This window comes from Oncorhynchus keta, chromosome 20, assembly GCF_023373465.1.
Source record: "Oncorhynchus keta strain PuntledgeMale-10-30-2019 chromosome 20, Oket_V2, whole genome shotgun sequence".
NCBI classification, from domain to species: domain Eukaryota; kingdom Metazoa; phylum Chordata; class Actinopteri; order Salmoniformes; family Salmonidae; genus Oncorhynchus; species Oncorhynchus keta.
The window spans coordinates 3631942-3650627 of NC_068440.1; the positions used below are offsets into that span (position 1 = coordinate 3631942).

Genomic DNA, 18686 nt, shown 5'->3' on the forward strand with positions numbered 1-18686 from the left:
AGCTGGGAAAGTGGCTCAAATTTTCTTTCCGCATCTGCGTCTCCCACAGAGTCAGTTTGGTTTTAAATGCCTTCACTGTACTGTACATATCAGAGATGACACGATCCCGACCCTGCAGCTGCAAGTTCATTGCATTCAGATGACTCGTAATGTCACACAGAAAAGCCATTTCACACAGAAACATTTCGTCTCGGAGTTGTGTTGTGTCTTTCCCTTTGCTGTCCAAGAACAGACAAATCTCCTCACGAAGCTCGAAACATCTTTGAAGCACCTTTCCCTGGCTTAGCCATCGCACCTCTGTGTGATAAGGCAAATCACCATGCTCCGTTTCTAACTCCGTCAGAAATGCCTTGAACTGGCGGTGATTCAAACCTTTGGCTCTGATAAAGTTAACTGTGCGCGTGATGATGCTCATTACATGCTCCATTTTCAAGGCTTTACCGCACAACGCTTCCTGGTGTATGATACAATGATAAGCTGTCAGCTCACCTGTCGCGTTTTCCTCTGCATCTTTCCCGTATCTTCGCCACCAGTCCGCTCCTGTGTCCACACATCGCAGGTGCTCCGTCGGTTGTCAAACCCACGAGTTTTTCCCAAGGCAGCTCCATCTCATTTACACATCTTGACACCTCTTCATACAAATCATGCCCCGTAGTTGTGCCATGCATAGGACGTAAAGCCAAAAACTCCTCTGTCACGCTTAGGCTGGAGTCCACTCCGCGGATGAAAATTGACAACTGGGCAATGTCAGAAATGTCGGTGCTCTCATCCACAGCCAAGGAATATGCAATGAAATCTTTTCCCTTTTTCACAAGCTGCTCTTTTAGATTGATGGACAACTGGTCTACTCTCTCGGCAATGGTGTTTCTGCTCAGACTCACATTTAAAAAGAGTTGCCTTTTTTCTGGGCAAACTTCGTCACAAACTTTAATCATGCAGTTTTTGATGAAATCCCCCTCCGTAAATGGCCGGGCTGATTTAGCGATCTCTTCTGCCAAAATAAAACTGGCCTTGACAGCAGCCTGGCCTTGTGATTTGGCTTTTTTTTGAACAGAGCCTGTCGAGATTTGAGGCCTCGTTTTAATTCCTCTGCCTTTGTAGCCTTTGTTCCATGTCCATATTCTTGTTTTTGTCCGCGTGTTTCGTTTCATAATGTCGTCTCAGATTATACTCTTTCAGTACCGCCACACTTTCTCCACACAGAAGACACACAGGTTTTCCAGCTACCTCCGTGAACAAATACTCCGACTCCCACCTTGTTTGAAACCCCGGTTCTCAGTGTCCACCTTCCGTTTTGCCATTTTTGATGGGTATCTGAAAGTTAATTTTACTGTGATGCTGACAACTGCTGTGCCAATAAATATTGAAATGAAGCAGCCTACTGCTCGGTGCGTCACCGTTGCATTGTGGGAAATGTAGTATTGGTGCGTGTAAAAGATCTGCGGGCTGCCGGCTTGCTGCGGTCTGCGGGCCGGTTCTAATAATAAATCAAGATCATCCCAGGGGCCGTAAAAACCTTCTCGCGGGCCGGATGTGGCCCGCGGGCCTTGACTCTGACATATGTGATTTAAACCAATTTTTCATAAACTTGGTGTACAGCATCTATAGACCAAGATCTTGATATGCAATATAAATGAAGTTGATATCAGGTATGAAGGTAAGACCCAGATGCAGACAACATTTAATTAACAATGGTTTAATGTCTATAGCCTGCCCCTGTGATCCAACAGGGGCAGGCAATAGACCGGTCAAGGCAGGCAGGGGTCAGAAAACCAGAGGTGGGGCAACGATACCGGACGGCAGGCAGGTTCAGGGTAGGCAGAGGTTAATAATCCAGTAAATACACAAGGGAAGATGGGTGACACTTGGAGGCGGGTGGAGACCATCACAAAGACAGGTGAAACAGATCAGTGTGTGACAGTTTGTCTGAAACTTCATGGTTGCTGTGAGCCAATTAAGCCTGACAATTCAAGCTGCTCTGGGAGGGAATGAAGCCCCCTGCTGGCCTTGCATCTCAATACTCTACAGTGTTTCCTGAAGTGTGTACTTGACCACTACCCACATGGATTCAAAAGTATAAAAGTGGTGCGAGTACCAGAGATAAAGACCAGAACCCTTTAGATCCAGACCAAGACTTTCTTATACCTAGATCATGGACCAGGGTATTGAGACAATGACCAGACCAATGACCAGTTAAAATGGGGAAAAACAAGATCCAGTATAGTAAACTCGAGTAGAGTGTTGTTTCATTTTAGATTTTTTTTAAACACACATTTAGTAATTAAAATATAAAGCACACATTACTTGAAAAGCCATGAGTAAAATCATTGAGGATAACATACAATAAAGTCTGGGACTTACTTCCATTGTGGTCCTCTTGAGGCAAGATCCAACACAGTTCCACACAGTATGACAGGGAGGTAGATTTTCTTCTTTGTTTTTTCTTCTTTGTTTTTATGTTTTACTGTTTTACTATCTCATCATTTCAGTTGCATCGTAAGGTACATTGAAATGGGCACCGAAGACATCAAACAGTTTTATTTTTATTTTTTTAAAGCTGGATGTTGTTTTTATGTGCAGAGTCAACACATTCCACTCTAAAGCTCCAGTATACAAGAACGTACCTTTCCCAGCATTACTCCTGAATAAGCACACATTAGCAACACATGTTCTGGTGCTGTGATTGTTTGCATCTCTAACATGGGGAAAGTAATCGGTTAGAGATCTGGATGCAGAACCATAAATACTCCTGTAAGTCAAACCCAGTCTAATCTGGGACACTTTAGCCTCAACAGGCAGCCAGTTGAGTTCCTGAAAGCAGCTCCTGCCTATGTGTGTACATTGGACTCTCCTTCAATACTACCCTGATCAGCTTATTCTGGGCTATCTGGAGCTTCCCCTTCATGTTTAGATAAGCCCCCAAACCAGGAAGTACTAGCATAGTCAAAATGGCATTGAATGAGGGCAGAGTCCTTATCAAGCAGCTTGGACTTTCTGGACAAAAACTTAGTCCTGGCATTAACCTTGCCTAGCACTTTATTGACCATTCTTACACCTCCCAAGCTTCCATCAAGGATACATCCCAGGTAGCTAACAAAGGTTTTAGTAGTCAGCACCTCACCCCATAACTCCACTGATTTCAGAGGACAAACACAATTTAGTTCTGGGCCCAAAAATAATTGCCTCAGTTTTAGTTAGTGCAGAGAGAGCTCCAATGTATTTGAGAATGATAATAAAATACATTACAGTAAGATATAGTATAGTGGAGTATAGATCTGTCGAGTAATAGTTTCGTGGCGGTCAGCGCTGTTTAAGATGAGGGAGGATTTTTTTTTTCATGAGCATGGCCATATTTCTATTACAGCAAATTGGATGATTCTATTTCATATTCCATCCACCCAGTTTAGTCCACCCAGTTTAGTTTACTTACATTTTCCCTGTACCTACCCATCATGAGGTTGCTACAACCTAGCCTATGAATGAAAGTTTCCAAATAGGTGCACATAGGTCGAGAGACACATTTGAGTTGACAGACAGTGACATTCAATACTGCCTTGCACACTCTTGCCTGCATCTAACTGATGTCGGGTCTAATCATCAGTACAACAGTTGCAAATTAGAGTCTCTATTGGACAAATTCAGGTATGTTTATTCACGTTTTGTTCCGTTTGTTTTCGTTTAAGAAATGTTGTTCAGAATCGGCGGAATGAATACACTCCTGATCATGCATAAACACTGTTCACTTTCATAGCAGCCATGTTGTATTCCTTCTCTCTTGCTTCTCCTTCATTTTGGAATAAATACATTTTGTCAAAACTGTTCAACTATGGTCCTTCTCTCGCTTTGAGTCAACTACTCACCTCATATTATACACTGCAGTGATAGCTAACTGTAGTTTATGCTTCCAGTACTAGATTCATTCTCTGATCCTTTGGACAACATGTCAGTTCATGCTGCAAGAGCTCTGATAGGGTGGAGGACGTCCTCCAGAAGGTGTCATAATTACTGTGTAAGTCTATGGAAGGGGGTGAGAAACATGAGACTCCTGTGTTTTGCATTGAAGTCAATGTACACAGAGTAGGACGGAAGCTAGCTGTCCTCCGGCTACACCATGGTGCTACCCGACAGAGTGCTGTTGAGGCTATTGTAGACCTTTGCAAAAGTTTTGTTTTAGTTTTGCCCAACCCAGGTTGAGGCACAGACACGGTCTCAATGGGGATAGCTGAGCTGACTACACTGACTGTGCTAGTGGCAGACTCCACTAAGCTGGCAGGCTGGCTAACAGCCTGCTGCCTGGCCTGCACCCTATTTCCATAATAAATACAAATACACTAGAGTATAGTAGAGTAGAACCAAATGTGTGTCTATGTTTGGGCTCTTGGACGGTTGGAGCTCCCGGCTGGCTAATACTCTCAATACTCTATGCTTTTTCCTGAAGTGTGCACTTGTCTACTACACACGTGGTGGCCGGCTGTAACTCCGTTGGTAGAGCATGGCGCTTGCAATGCCAGGATAGTGGGCACAATTCTCGCAATCACCCAGATGTAAAGAATGTATGCACGCATTACTCTAAGTTGCTTTGGATAAAAGTGACCTGCTTAAATGGCATATGTTACATTATTATACTGTATGTTATAATATTTATGTAAGTGAAAGCGATGTAGTCAAGACTGGAACCTTCAATTCATACAAGCATGCTCTTCCATAGTGTGGACTTTTGCCCTGACTTTTGCTATTATGCGAGAATGGCTCAGAGGCTTAGTGCCTTTGTCTTGTAATGCATACCAACCCATAGGAGTCTGGGTTCAAATTCCACCACTGAGGCTTTCAGATAGACATCCCTGGACAGTGAGGTATTGTTGGTGTTGTGCCTGAACCGAATTTTATGACTTGTAAAATAAGGGCATAACATTTGAGAGGGTGAAACAGGCGAAAATACTAGATACCCAAGTTATTGCTGCTTGCAGCTGTATTTCTACTTGTTTCCCTGATGCGATATCTCCTCTCCAATGCCATTGCCAAAGGATCAAACTGGTATTTATCAATTGTATGTTGATTAGCTGATTTTTATGGCTTTCCTGCCCCCACCCACTCTTTGGTTCTTATGAGGGACCAACAGAGCCACTCTGTGGTGTGGTGTTGTTTGTGACATGGTTGACATGGAACCCTTTCAGTCCCCCATGTCCCTCTGCATCCCAAATAGCACCCTATCCCCATTATAGTACACTACTTTCGACCAGGGTCCATAGGGATCTTGTCAAAAGTAATGCACAATGTAGGGAATAGGGTGCCACTTGTAATGCATCCCATGTCTGTGCTGTGGGCAGTGCTAATAGAGACGCCACAGGGCAAGATTTACAGCCCTCTGTGACCTCACTGGGTTGGAATGTTGTTGGCTGGAGCTTTGGGGCGTTGCCTTGCCTGACTGGACTGTGCAACCACTGTGTCCCTCAGATGGACCGCTGTCACTGTAGTAGAGTTTCTCCCATCTTCGCTTATCTTTCCCCCCTCCTCATCGCTCTCTCCATCACCCCCTCGCTCAGTCAATTCTTTGTTTCACTCCTCCCAGATTCTCAATTCCGTACTCACCACCCCTATCCCATTCGAATGTCAACCCCCACCCCCTTTACTCTCCCCCCCATCTCTGCAGATTGTTAGAAGTTGGAACACGATCCATGCCATTCATATTGATTGGAAGAGAAGCCCTTGATGCCTTGTCTGAATAATTTTAAGGCAGCTGTAGTGCAGGATTTAGCATAGGGATTGGTGAAGAAAGCTGCATAGTCATTATGCCACACATCACCTTCCACACAAATGTACGCATTTGGAGGTGTGCCATATTTGCCATATTTGCCATTTTCTCAACGTCCTACGAGCCTCTCTCCTGGCTCGTTTGGACAAGAGGACAGGATGAGAGATAAGTGTATGAAAAAGTGGACCAGCAGAGACCGTCTGCTGAATTCAACAGGGTTTTGTGAGAGTAGAAAATAAGATTCTTACCCAGGTGTGTCATGTCAAGTCCAAAGCATGCCGAAATGAGCTAGAAAGAGAAATGCGGGGTTTAGGTTTTTAACATTTTTATACAAGAAATGGCTGTAGCGGTCAAACAGTAATTCCGCTGTGAATCTTCCTACTTATTTTCCATTGAGTATGTTGAAGGTTAAATGGATAGTTCACCCAAATTACAAAATTACATATTGGTTTCCCAGTAATTACCTGGACACTTTCTCCAAATGAGAGCTTTTTAGCATTTGTGGCACAGTCAATATCCCCAATATTAGAATTGTTCATTGTTCATGTCCAAATCTGCAATTGCTTTGTCCATTGCTACATCCATCTAGGTCTGAAATAATATTTGATCGAAGCACAGTTGTCCTCACTGACATCATGTCACAACAAATATATCTATTTTTTTTCTTTATTTGCTGCTAAAATGTTTTTCTCTGACTGAAAAATATTTGGGACTGTTATTAATTTGCCTAGCATCTGTTCTCTGCATCTTGCTCTGGCTGGTGATCAAACTAATCTTGTGTAACTTTCCGTGATCCGTTTAATTGTATTATTCTCTTACAAGTGAATACTGTTTTGATGTCCATGCAAATGTCCAACTAGTCTGGCTATGTGTGAATAAAGACAGATGGTTGGTACAAGTATTATTTACCTCAAATCTGAAATCCACAATATAAGCTAGCCAGAAGCTAGCCAGTTTACTGGCTAACGTTAGTATTCAGCTAACCACGGTTTGTGGTCGTCAGCAATCCTTTAGCTCGAAAAGCTATCGCCAGTTTTGAACAACACGACTCAGACCAGAGCATACCGGACCTATTTTCTCTCCATATCCCCGGATTTCAACCACAAGCTCTGGACATTTACACCTGGATCTCGCAGCTAGCTAGTTGCTATCCGTGTGACTATTGGCTTACGTCGATCCCGGAGCAAACATCAATTATTCCGGAGCTAGCCAGCTGAAGAGTTCCATCAGCAACTCTTGGGCTACAATCATCTATCTGGACCCGTTTTACTGCCGATGCGGAGCCCCACCGGGCCTTCACGACTGGACTACCGTCGTTATCTGCCCGAGGGAGTTATCCACCTGGCCCCTCAGTTGCGACGTTACCTGAACGCCCATCTGCGGCCCGCTAATTGTTAGCTGTCTTATCGGCTGCTATCAGAATAGGTCTATTGGACAATTTTTCTTGGGTCACTATAACTATCTATTTTGCCAATTGGATTGATCCCCTCTACCACACGGAACCCCACTAATCTACTGACGGAAATGCACAAGGTGGCTAAAAACAGACCTCTATCCTATACTAGCTTGTTACCGATGGCCCGGCTAGCTGTCTGAATTGCCGTTACCCCAACCAACCTCACTACTCACTGCACCCTTATGATCACTCGACTAAGCATGCCTCTCTTGGCAATATGCCTTGTCCATTGCTGTTCTGGTTAGTGTTTATTGGCTTATTTCACTGTAGAGCCACTAGCCCTGCTCATTATACCTTATCCAACCTTTCAGTTCCACCACCCACACATGTGATGACATCACCTGGTTTCAATGATGTTTCTAGAGACAATATCTCTCTCATCATCACTCAATACCTAGGTTTACCTCCACTGTGTTCACATCCTACCATACCTTTGTCTGTACATTATACCTTGAAGCTATTTTATCGCCTCCAGAAACCTCCTTTTACTCTCTGTTCCGGACAATCTAGATGACCAATTATCATAGCTTTTAGCCATACCCTTATCCTACTCCTCCTCTGTTCCTCTGGTGATGTAGAGGTGAATCCAGTCCCTGCAGTGCCTAGCTCCACTCCTATTCCCCAGGCGCTCTCTTTTGATGACTTCTGTAACCGTAATAGCCTTAGTTTCATGCATGTTAACATTAGAAGCATCCTCCCTAAGTTTGTTTTATTCACTGCTTTAGCACACTCTGTTCTAGCCGTGTCTGAATCTTGGCTTAGGAAGACCACCAAAAATTCAGAAATCTCCATCCCTAACTACAACATTTTCAGACAAGATAGAACGGCCAAAGGGTGCAGTGATGCAATCTACTGCAAAGATAGCCTACAGAGTTCTGTCCTACTATCCAGGTATGTACCCAAACAATTTAAACTTCTACTTTTAAAAATCCCCCTCTCTAAAAACAAGTCTCTCACCATTGCCGCCTGCTACAGACCACCCTCTGCCCCCAGCTGTGCTCTGGACACCATATGTGAACTGATTGCCCCCCATCTTTCTTCAGAGCTCGTGCTGCTAAGCGACCTAAACTGGAACATGCTTACCACCCCAGCAATCCTACAATCTAAGCTTGATGCCCTCAATCTTACACAAATTATCAATGAACCTACCAGGTACCACCCCAAAGCCGTAAACATGGGCACCCTCATAGATATCATCCTAACCAACTTGCCCTCTAAATACACCTCTGCTATTATCAACCAAGATCTCAGCGATCACTGACTCATTGCCTGCATCCATAATGGGTCAGCGGTCAAACGACCTCCAAACGATAAATCACCTATAATTGAGAATTTCAAAAAGCATTTTTCTACGGCTGGCCATGCTTTCCACCTGGCTACCCCTACCCCGGTCAACAGCACTACACCCCACACAGGAACTCTCCCAAGCCTTCCCCATTTCTCCTTCTCCCAAATCCAGTCAGCTGATGTTCTGAAAGAGCTGGACAGGCTAAACAATCTGGACCCTTTCTTTCTAAAATTATCTGCCGAAATTGTTACAACCCCTATTACTAGCCTGTTCAACCTCTTTTGTGTCGTCTGAGATTCCCAAAGATTGTAAAGCAGCTGCGGTCATCCCCCTCTCATGACACAAACTGCTACAACCTATATCAAGCCTACCCTGCCTTTATAATGTCTTCGAAAGCCAAGTCAACAAACAGATTACCGACCATTTCGAATCCCACCATACCTTCTCCGCTATGCAATCTGGTTCCAGAGCTGGTCATGGGTGCACCTCAGTCACGCTCAAGGTCCTAAATGATATCTTAACCGCCATCGATAAGAAACAATACTGTGCAGCCGTATTCATTGACCTGGCCAAGGCTTTTGACTCTATCAATCACCACATCCTCATCAGCAGATTCAATAGCCTTGGTTTCTCAAATGATTGCCTCGCTTGGTTCACCAACTTCTTCTCTGATAGAGTTCAGTGTGTCAAATCGGAGGGCCTGATGTCCGGGCCTCTGGCAGTCTCTATGGGGGTGCCACAGGGTTCAATTCTTTGGCCGACTCTCTTCTCTGTATACATCAATGATGTCGCTCTTGCTGCTGGTGAGTTTCTGATCCACCTCTACGCAGATGACACCATTCTGTATACTTCTCGCCCTTCTTTGGACACTGTGTTAACAACCCTCCAGACGAGCTTCAATGCCATACAACTCTCCTTCCGTGGCCTCCAATTGCTCTTAAATACAAGTGAAACTAAATGCATGCTCTTCAACCGATCGCTGCCTGCATCTGCCCGCCCATCCAACATCACTACTCTGTACGGTTCTCACTTAGAATATGTGGACAACTATAAATACCTAGGTGTCTGGTTAGACTGTAAACTCTCCTTCCAGACTCACATCAAACATCTCCAATCCAAAGTTAAATCTAGAATTGGCTTCCTATTTCTTAACAAAGCATCCTTCACTCATGCTGCCAAACATACCCTTGTAAAACTGACCATCCTACCGATTCTCGACTTCGGCGATGTCATTTACAAAAGCCTCCAATACCCTACTCAATAAATTGGATGCAGTCTTATCACAGTGCCATCCATTTTGTCACCAAAGCCCCATATACTACCCACCACTGCGACCTGTACGCTCTCGTTGGCTGGCCCTCGCTTCATACTCGTCGCCAAACCCACTGGCTCCAGGTCATCTACAAGACCCTGCTAGGTAAAGTCCCCCCTTATCTCAGCTCGCTGGACACCATAGCAGCACCCACCTGTAGCACGTGCATCTCTCTTGTCACCCCCAAAACCAATTCTTCCTTTGGCCGCATCTCCTTCCAGTTCTCTGCTGCCAATGACTGGAACAAACTACAAAACTCTCTGAAACTGGAAACACTCATCTCCCTCACTAGCTTTAAGCACCAGCAGTCAGAGCAGCTCACAGATTACTGCACCTGCACATAGCCCATCTATAATTTAGCCCAAACAACTACCTCTCCCCCTACTGAATTTATTTATTTATTTTGCTCCTTTACACCCCATTATTTTTATTCCATGTGTAACTCTGTGTTGTTGTATGTGTTGAACTGCTTTGCTTTATCTTGGCCAGGTCTCAATTGTAAATGAGAACTTGTTCTCAACTTGCCTACCTGGTTAAATAAAGGTAAAATAAATAAAAACTTACACAGGAAAGCGTAATAGTTTTTTTTATTACGCCCCAAATTACAGCGTGCCGTATAAGGGCACGGGGACGAAGACCAAGCAAACACATATACAACACACGGGGTTGAAACCCAAACAAAAGAGTGAGGAGTACCTCAAATAAATACACACTCGCACAATGATTAACCCATGGGACAAGACCCGTAATCATCTGGCAATCCGCAAGGGCACGAAAGCCAAAATAAACAGCACAGGTACTCACACGCACCAACGGACATTGTAACAATAATCGACAGACAAGGAAACCAAAGGGCACACTTATACAAGTACTAATCAGTGGGAATAGGGGACAAGTGTGCGTGATAAGAGTTCCAGAGGGATCCGTGACAACATCAAGCAAGGCCGTGCAGGTCCAAACCTCAGACAAGCTCACAGCCAAATCAAACAGTCCCTAAACAGCTGTGTTGTTCTGGCTGGGGGATTTTCAGCGTGTCCTTGTGTTTGAGTCTGAGATGGCACCCTTTTCCCTATAAAGTGCACTACCATTGACCAGGGCCCATTTCAGACACACCCATTGACTCCCCCGTATAACTATTGATGATACATTAATGAACACAATACTTCATGCCTGATGAAGTCTCAGCATTGGTGCCTACAGTTAGTCGTTGCCTCAAGTCCCATCAATCTAATTTCCAACCAGGTTTTGTTGTAATAAGGCGTAACAATGGTATTAACGCAGATTAGCTGGTATGCTAAACTTGTCCCCTAAAGCAGACTCTGAAGCTACTGTATCTATATGGATGTATTATTTCTGTGGTCACTTGTATCTGTACAGGGTGAACTCTGAATTACCCTATGCAAAGGGCATTTATGGTCCTCTCAGGAATTTTGTCTTATTGGTCTCATCCCACACACAAGCCTTTAGAGGCTGTGACACCCTGTGAAGATTGGGCCCAACCTGGTCTGAGCATTTCGTATAATTCTGTACATAAATCCGACACAGTCCATTTAGTATGATATGTTCAATTTTATATGGTATATATTAATTTGTGGATGTCCATCACCCATTTTGTATGATGTGTTACAAATTACAATTTGTATTATATATGTTACACATTTGCTAAACGTATAATGTTAAGAATTAGCTTCATGTATTATTTGTTACAAATTCTAGCTAGGTAGCTAACGTTAGCCATGCTAGGGGTTAAGGTTAGGGTTATGGGAAGGTTTAGCTAAAACATTTAAAGGTTAGGGGAAGGGTTAGCTAGCATGCTAATAAATTGCAAAGTAGCTAAAAAGTAGTAGGAAGTTGAAAAGTTGCAGTTACAGAGTTTAATGGCTGTGATAGGAGAACTGAAGAAGGATCAACAACATTGTAGTTACTCCACAATATTAACCTAAATGACAGGTTGAACAGAAGGAAGCCTGTACAGAATATAAAAATTCCAAAACATGCATCATGTTGGTACCAACACACTAAAGTAATACTGCAAAACTGTGGCAAAGCAATAGTAGTATAGTGATGTACTGCATCATATTTTGGGTATGCTTGTAGTTGTCAAGGACTCGGGAGTTTTTCAGACTAAAAAATAAAATAAATGGACCTAAGCACAGTCAAAATGCTAGAGGAATACCTGGTTTAGTCAGGGGTTGAAATATTTATGTAAATTAGATATTTGTGCATTGAATTTTCATATAATATGCCAAAAATGTTGGGGGGAAAAAATAGCTATCATTATGGGGTATTGTGTATAGATGGGTGCGAAAAAAATATATTTAATCAATTTTGAATTCAGGTTGTAACACAACAAAATGTGGAACTAGTTATGGGGTAGGAATACTTTCTGATGGTGCTGCATCAGAACACACTCACTAAAAGGTGCTGCGTCAGAACACACTCACTAAAAGGTGCTGCGTCAGAACACACTCACTAAAAGGTGCTGCATCATCCTACATTGCTGTAAGTCTGAGCTCCCCGCCCCTCTGCAGCACTGGCATAAAATATAGAGTAGTATTGAGTGACTACACACTTTTCTAGGAGATTCGGATTCTATCGACTCACAGCGTCATCCATGTGGGTGTAAGGGAAGGACGGGGTGAAAAAAGACTGCACACTGCAATCTATGCTCCCATGTGATTTATTGGTGACAATTTTTCATCTCACGTCTTCACCAAGTCTCCATTGATAAAGAACAAGCCGATTTTATATATGCTATACAGTATAGGCCTATGTATAGCAAATTCATTTGAATCTTTCTCTATTCCTTTGTCTGTCACTCAGAAGACACTTTTTACTTTTACAGGATCTGCGATGGCTATGCGAAGCCATCCTACACATCTGTGAGATGTGATGGCTGAGCTGTGATTGGTCTGTTAAAAGCATAGGGGATGGAATGGGGTAGAGGGAGGAAGGGGAGGAGGAGGGAATGAGGGAGGTGTACTTAATTTCTTTCAGTTTGAGGGGGAGAGAGGGAGAGCAATGAGAGAGGTGGAGAGAGAGAGAGAATCAAAACAGAGCAGCTATGCAGCCCTGCCAGCTAGCAGCCGCAACAACTCTGGTACTATAGAGCGAACTCCTCCACCTCCTCCAGCAGTGTGCTGTGTAGCATTAGGCTGACTTTGCAGTTCTCATAGCCTCCCAGACGGAGCAGGAGCGCTCACTCAGGGGCAGGCAGCTTCACAGCCTGACTGGGACAGAAGGAAGCAGTGGGAGGGAGAGCATGGACACCGCAAGGTCTATCCAGCATGAGATCACCTCTCTCAAAGGTATTCTCCTCTCTGTCTCCCTCTTTATCAAGTGTGATGTTCTGGACAGGACCGCCTCATTTTCCCACAACCCCTTGCAGAGGAGTACCTCATTTTGTGAATCTGTGGAGAAAGTTTGATCAAATGATCTTCCCCTCTCCCTCTCTCTCTGCATTTTGTTGAGAATAAAGGGAGAGAATGTTATAGCGTGACTGGAGGGGCTCGGTCGGGGGTGGTGATAGTATTGGTATTGATGATGGTGTAGTTGAGCTGGTATGTTGTAGACCGCTTCATGTTGTGTGTTTTTTGTGCGTGTGTTCATACTATTTGTGTGATTGTGTTCTGAATGCACTGGTGCGAAGGGTGAGTGGTGCGAAGGGTGAGTGGTGCGAGCTTACCGCTGCTGCATGCGGCACACAGTGCGTCTGCGCCACGCTGGGGTCTGCAGGGTGCTGCTGCATCGCCGCGACAACGCTACGATCCGGCCAACCACGACCCTGCCCTTTGGCTGGGGATATCCCTGCCTGCATCCGGAGAGGATCCTTTGGGACACAGGACAAATAACATATAAAACCATTACATTTTGTAGAAATCTACCCTATAATGTATGGAAATGTTTCTTCGGCTCAGTTCATTTTTGACTTGATGCACTGCAGTGTGTCATGGAGCAGCTTACTTCATGCTGCATTTGTTTACATCCTAGAGGTGTTAGTCACTGCACCCCCCTCCCACCCGACTGCTACTCTATGATTATCTCACTGATCATCAACCACTTGCACTAAATGAGACTTTCAAGATTACTGTGAAGAAGACCTGTTAGGAAATGTTTCCATGTGTTATTTTCTTCTGTTTGTAGTAATTGAGTAATGATAATTATAGGATGCTGACAGTATATAACTCATTTTATTCTCTATATAATCTCTCAATCTAAAAAGGATGATAATGATAGTTTACATTCGGCTCTTGACAGACTCTCTTGAGTCTCTGCTAGGTTGTAATCAGTCCATCCCTGGTGTAATCTTTTGGGATTTCTTGCTAGCCTAGCACAGCCAATCGATTGCTGTGAGAGCAGAAAATGGTGAACATTCAGCACAACTGGCTTAGTGGGGGTTACAGTAATATTAATTGAACAAGTTCAGAACACAGGTCCAATGTTATCGCCTAGACCTGTTAGTTAGTCGCAAGAAGTAAGTCTGGATTTAGACCTAGTTATGCAGTCACTCTGTTTAGGCCATAGTTTGAATAAAAATGCTGAGTGTAATTTGTAATGGCGTCATGGCACCCAAACCCAGCCTTAAAGGTGCATTAGGGAGTTTGTTTCTCAGATTGAACCTTCCAGTGCTTCTTAATTTATTCAGACTATCTCCATTGAAGGGGCAATCTGGGATTGGTACATCCATTTTTGGACTTTTAAAGTAATGATATACAGTAATTGATTCTTGAAGAATATATAGCTTAATATAAATGTATCATAGGCTTAGTTCAACTGTCGTACCCCAGAATCGAAAGTATAAGCTTGTTTGTAAACAATATAATTGTATAACTGTATAGCTTCAAGACATGGTTTTGAAAACTATAATTTCATCTCATGGATAGTCTTTGCATCCATAGCTGTGACCATGAATTGGAGAGTGGATACACTTCTCCACCCCATTCCTCAAAACAAGTGGTTGGACTGCCATTTTGTTGTTTATCCTGAAATGCTTACTGTAACTTTAAGAAAAGGGTTGCTTAAGAGATCCTCCCTGACATTTGTATTTATTTTTATTTAACCTTTATTTTGACAGGGAAGGGATACTGAGGCTAGGGTCTCTTTTACAGATGATCCCTGCATATAAATGCATAAACGCATACAATATACAAAATGACAAAACATATTAAGAAAAACAGACACATTTTCATGCGGTGTCCCTTTAAAGGGATGAATACCAGGCCAGGCTGGCAGAGCTAGCCAGAAGCTGATACTTGTTTTGTTTTTTAAACAACAGGCCTGGTGTGAAAAACCTGGGTAATTTTAGTTTTTTGGGGCAAACAAACTGGCCTAAACTTTGCGGCTGGTCTTTTAAATCACTTTCTGGAAGCCAAGCCACTTAAATGGTGCGGGTGACGGATCTAAAACACAGTTCAGACCCTGAACTTATGGCAAGTCAAACTTTATAGAAATTAAGAGCGGGCTGGTATGGTTGAGAGCTTTTCTTGACGTACCGATTGGTTTCATACCCGCGCTCAACACTGCAGATGGTAGGTTTCGGGTCGAATTCAGGCATAACTGCAACCTCTTCTGTGTTAAAGAAACCACAACGTTTATTGCACTTAAAAGGCAAAGAAATAAGTTTCACACACCTGTGAAGCGCGGTAGTTAATGTTTGAAACACTGAATAGGATCCTTTTAATGTTTCTCGGTTAACATAACGTTTCTTCCGATTTCATAACTCGCTTAAGGAATCATGAAGAGTCTCCTCATCCCTTAAATAAACCATGAGTTTTGAGATGGCGATATTACTGTACAATGCAAAACAATGCGTGTTGATTATGAATGTTATAAATGTTTCAGCCTCTGTGTTGGGAAGTTGTGTTTTTACTGTCGGTTGCTGGTTTCAAAGAGCACCAAAAACTACACTTAGCCATGAGACTTTTGGCGTTTCTTCCGCCACAGAAACAGACCCTGGGTCTGTTCTAACGTGTCCACCTGAGAATCCGAGGCCATGATTGTGCGATGTTGTGGATGTGGTAGCAAAGTGTTGGTGGAATTAAATTCCTCTCTTTTATTACCCAATTAAAATCAAACACTCTGTCAATTCATAAGGATTTGTATGACCCTTATTTGTATAAAATGGACAGAGACCCAGTCTTAAAGTCAACCAGCAGCTTTTATTCACGAGAGTACTGCTCCTTACACATTTTACCACAGGTTATAAACTGAAAATGACGTCATTAGTTTCAGTACCAGCCCGTGTCATCTCCGCTCTAGTACAATGGCTGTATGTTTCTCACATGTCTCTCCCTATTAAGATAATATATGACAGAGCCAAGGTTATAGTGTAGATAAGCATTCTAGCCAGACTGGCTATAAGTTCATTCATTTCTACCATGGTACAGACAGTCATTGTTCTAATTCTTGATTATATTTACACACATTATATTCAGTACTAGGATTAAAAAGAAAATTCATACATATGCATTAACGTAATAGTATTCTGATTAGTACATATACAGTAACATAATAGTATTCTGATTAGTCGGTCCTGATTGAAATGTATACGTAATTAGTCATCATTGATAAAAATTCCCTTAACACAAAGTCACCTTTATTTGCATGTAGTTAATTCATATTACTATGCATTACCAGTTTTCCCAACAGTGGTTGGAACTGCTCAGTACCGCTGCATGGAACTGAGCTGCGCTTCACCCGCACCACACTGAAAGAGCGGCAGAGGCTGCCAAACTATCGTTAAGTCTGACCAGGCCCACTTCGTGGTTTCAGACGACATTCTATCACCGCTCTTCGAAAGAGAAATGTACTTATTTTTTTTGTTCGGTGTGGCCATGGAACAGTGTTTGAACTAGTGCTAAAGCCTGTCTCATGCTTCCCAGTTGAAACAGTTTGCGCATATATTATGATGACATTTTGTGACGTTGTTGTTCATTTTGGTGTTTGGCAGGTTTTTTTTGACTATTTGAGCACACACATTTTTTTTCTTGGGGCAAGTCGAAGTTCGGTTGCCAAAGTCTACGCCCCTTCGTCGGTTATTGTTCAACAGCACTACTCTTACTAGGAGTGGGCCCTATGGACGGGATTCTTCAGTTACAGTTCATTCGGAAAGTATTCAGATCCCTTTACCTGTTTTTGCTTTGTTATTATACTGTATTATGTGTATTTATATGTAAAGTTGTGTGACTAAGATCTCGGCAAAAACATCAACATCTATTACAGATTTCTTGATTTATCTTCAGACTATTTTGAAGCCGTGTATACTGGCTATGTTGTTGCTACGGCATCTCAAGAGGGACAAACGATAATATTGCAGTTTTTCAGATCAGGGTCTGTTACAGAGTATGCGAGGTACAGACATTCACTTTGCCTACTCGCAACTAGTATGTGGGCAGCTTAAGATTTCTCCAGCACTTGGACCTGCTGAGAATGGATGTGTCCCAAATGGCACCATATTTCCTACATGGTGTACTATATAGAGAATAGGGTGCCATTTGGTACGCAGTCAATGTTTTACCAAGAGGAGATGAGATAAAAGCTTACTCACGCTATTGAATACTGCCCATTGGAGTTACTTAATATGTTTGACATTGATTGCTCAGTTGGTTCGTTTGTAAGGAGAGTTCACCGTATGGCTGCTGGCCTGATGTTCAGCTTTTTAAGGTGTCATGCTACATTACATCGTAAAAATCTGACCATCAGGCCAGCAGCTATGCAGTTTTGAAGATGTTTACCTATATTACCCACCAAATATGTTTTGTAATGGGGAGAGGTGTTCACATTCGTCAAAGTGGGGGTTGGCATCACAGAAACTGGGGTTGTGTCCCAAATGGAATCCTATTCCCTATATAGGGAATACGGTGCCATTTGTGACACAGTCTGGCTCTGTCTCCAAGTAGAATAGCATCAGATTCCTCTCAGCTTTGCCTGTCTTATACCACTCTCATGACCAGTTCTGGGTCTTGACCTACATTCTCTGAGCTTAGTGCAGCTCTCTAATCAGCCTAGGTAACAAGCTTTTTAAGGCCAGTGTTTGTATGTGGGTGTCTGCTTTACCTTATAAACTGTGGGAGGGGTACAGGAATTTAGGGTGAAGGTAGTTATTACAGGGTTGACAAGGTACAAAGGCTGTCATTATGTCAGACCACAAACTACTGTGGAAATAAGTGCATAAGGCCTGACATTTCCAGATGAGAATGGGTGCTTTAATAGGGCTTTTCCACTGCAGCAGTGGTGTCCGCACTGGTGCTCCAAACACTGGTGCTCCAAACACTGGTGCTCCAAACACTGGTGCTCCAAACACTGGTGCTCCAAACACTGGTGCAAGCTCTGACCATGGAAATGCAGCATAACATACCGAACATTATTATTTACCTGTGCTTTAAAAAGGTTTTGTCTACGTCTATGATTGCTCAAGGGCTTTGTCTATCCCAGTGGGTCTGGCGTGAAAAATAAAAACACTCCAGTGTCCAGTCTAGCCTCTTATCAGTTTGTTTTTCCAAACATTGCGGTATATTTGGTTTTGATTGACCCATTTTTGAAGGGCTTTGTTTTGGGGGAAATGTTCATGCGCGTCTTTTTCAACATCCGAGTTCATCAGGGTTGCATCCCAACTGGCATCCTATTCCCTATTAGTGCACTACTCTTGATAAGGGCCTAAAGGGCTCTGGTCAGAATAAGTACACTGTGTAGGGAATAGGGTGCCATTTGGGAAATACACCTCATGTGATCCATTGGGATGGCCTCTGGAGAGGAAACTGTGCGACAGTTGATGACCCCAGGTCTCCTGTCACGTTCGTTGGAATGAATATTGTACCAAGGTGCAGCGTATGTTGAGTTCCACATATTTTAATGAAGAAAGTGAAACTAAGCAGAGAGA

The 18686-nt window shown here is 43.1% G+C and overlaps 1 protein-coding gene across 8 annotated transcripts in view; it reads left to right on the forward strand.

The window, feature by feature from the left end:
• Window positions 1-18686, forward strand: part of LOC118399164 (plectin-like) — a 185234-nt gene that overhangs the window by 40029 nt on the left and 126519 nt on the right. For 2 of the 8 annotated variants that reach the window (XM_052471899.1, XM_052471900.1), the window contains exon 1: window positions 12839-13116. The exons of the other annotated variants lie outside the window; for them this stretch is intronic. In XM_052471899.1, the coding sequence (XP_052327859.1) occupies window positions 13071-13116 (46 nt within the window). In that variant the 5' untranslated portion in view covers window positions 12839-13070. Of the gene's footprint in view, window positions 1-12838; window positions 13117-18686 lie in introns of those variants that run through there. 8 annotated transcript variants of the gene reach the window in all.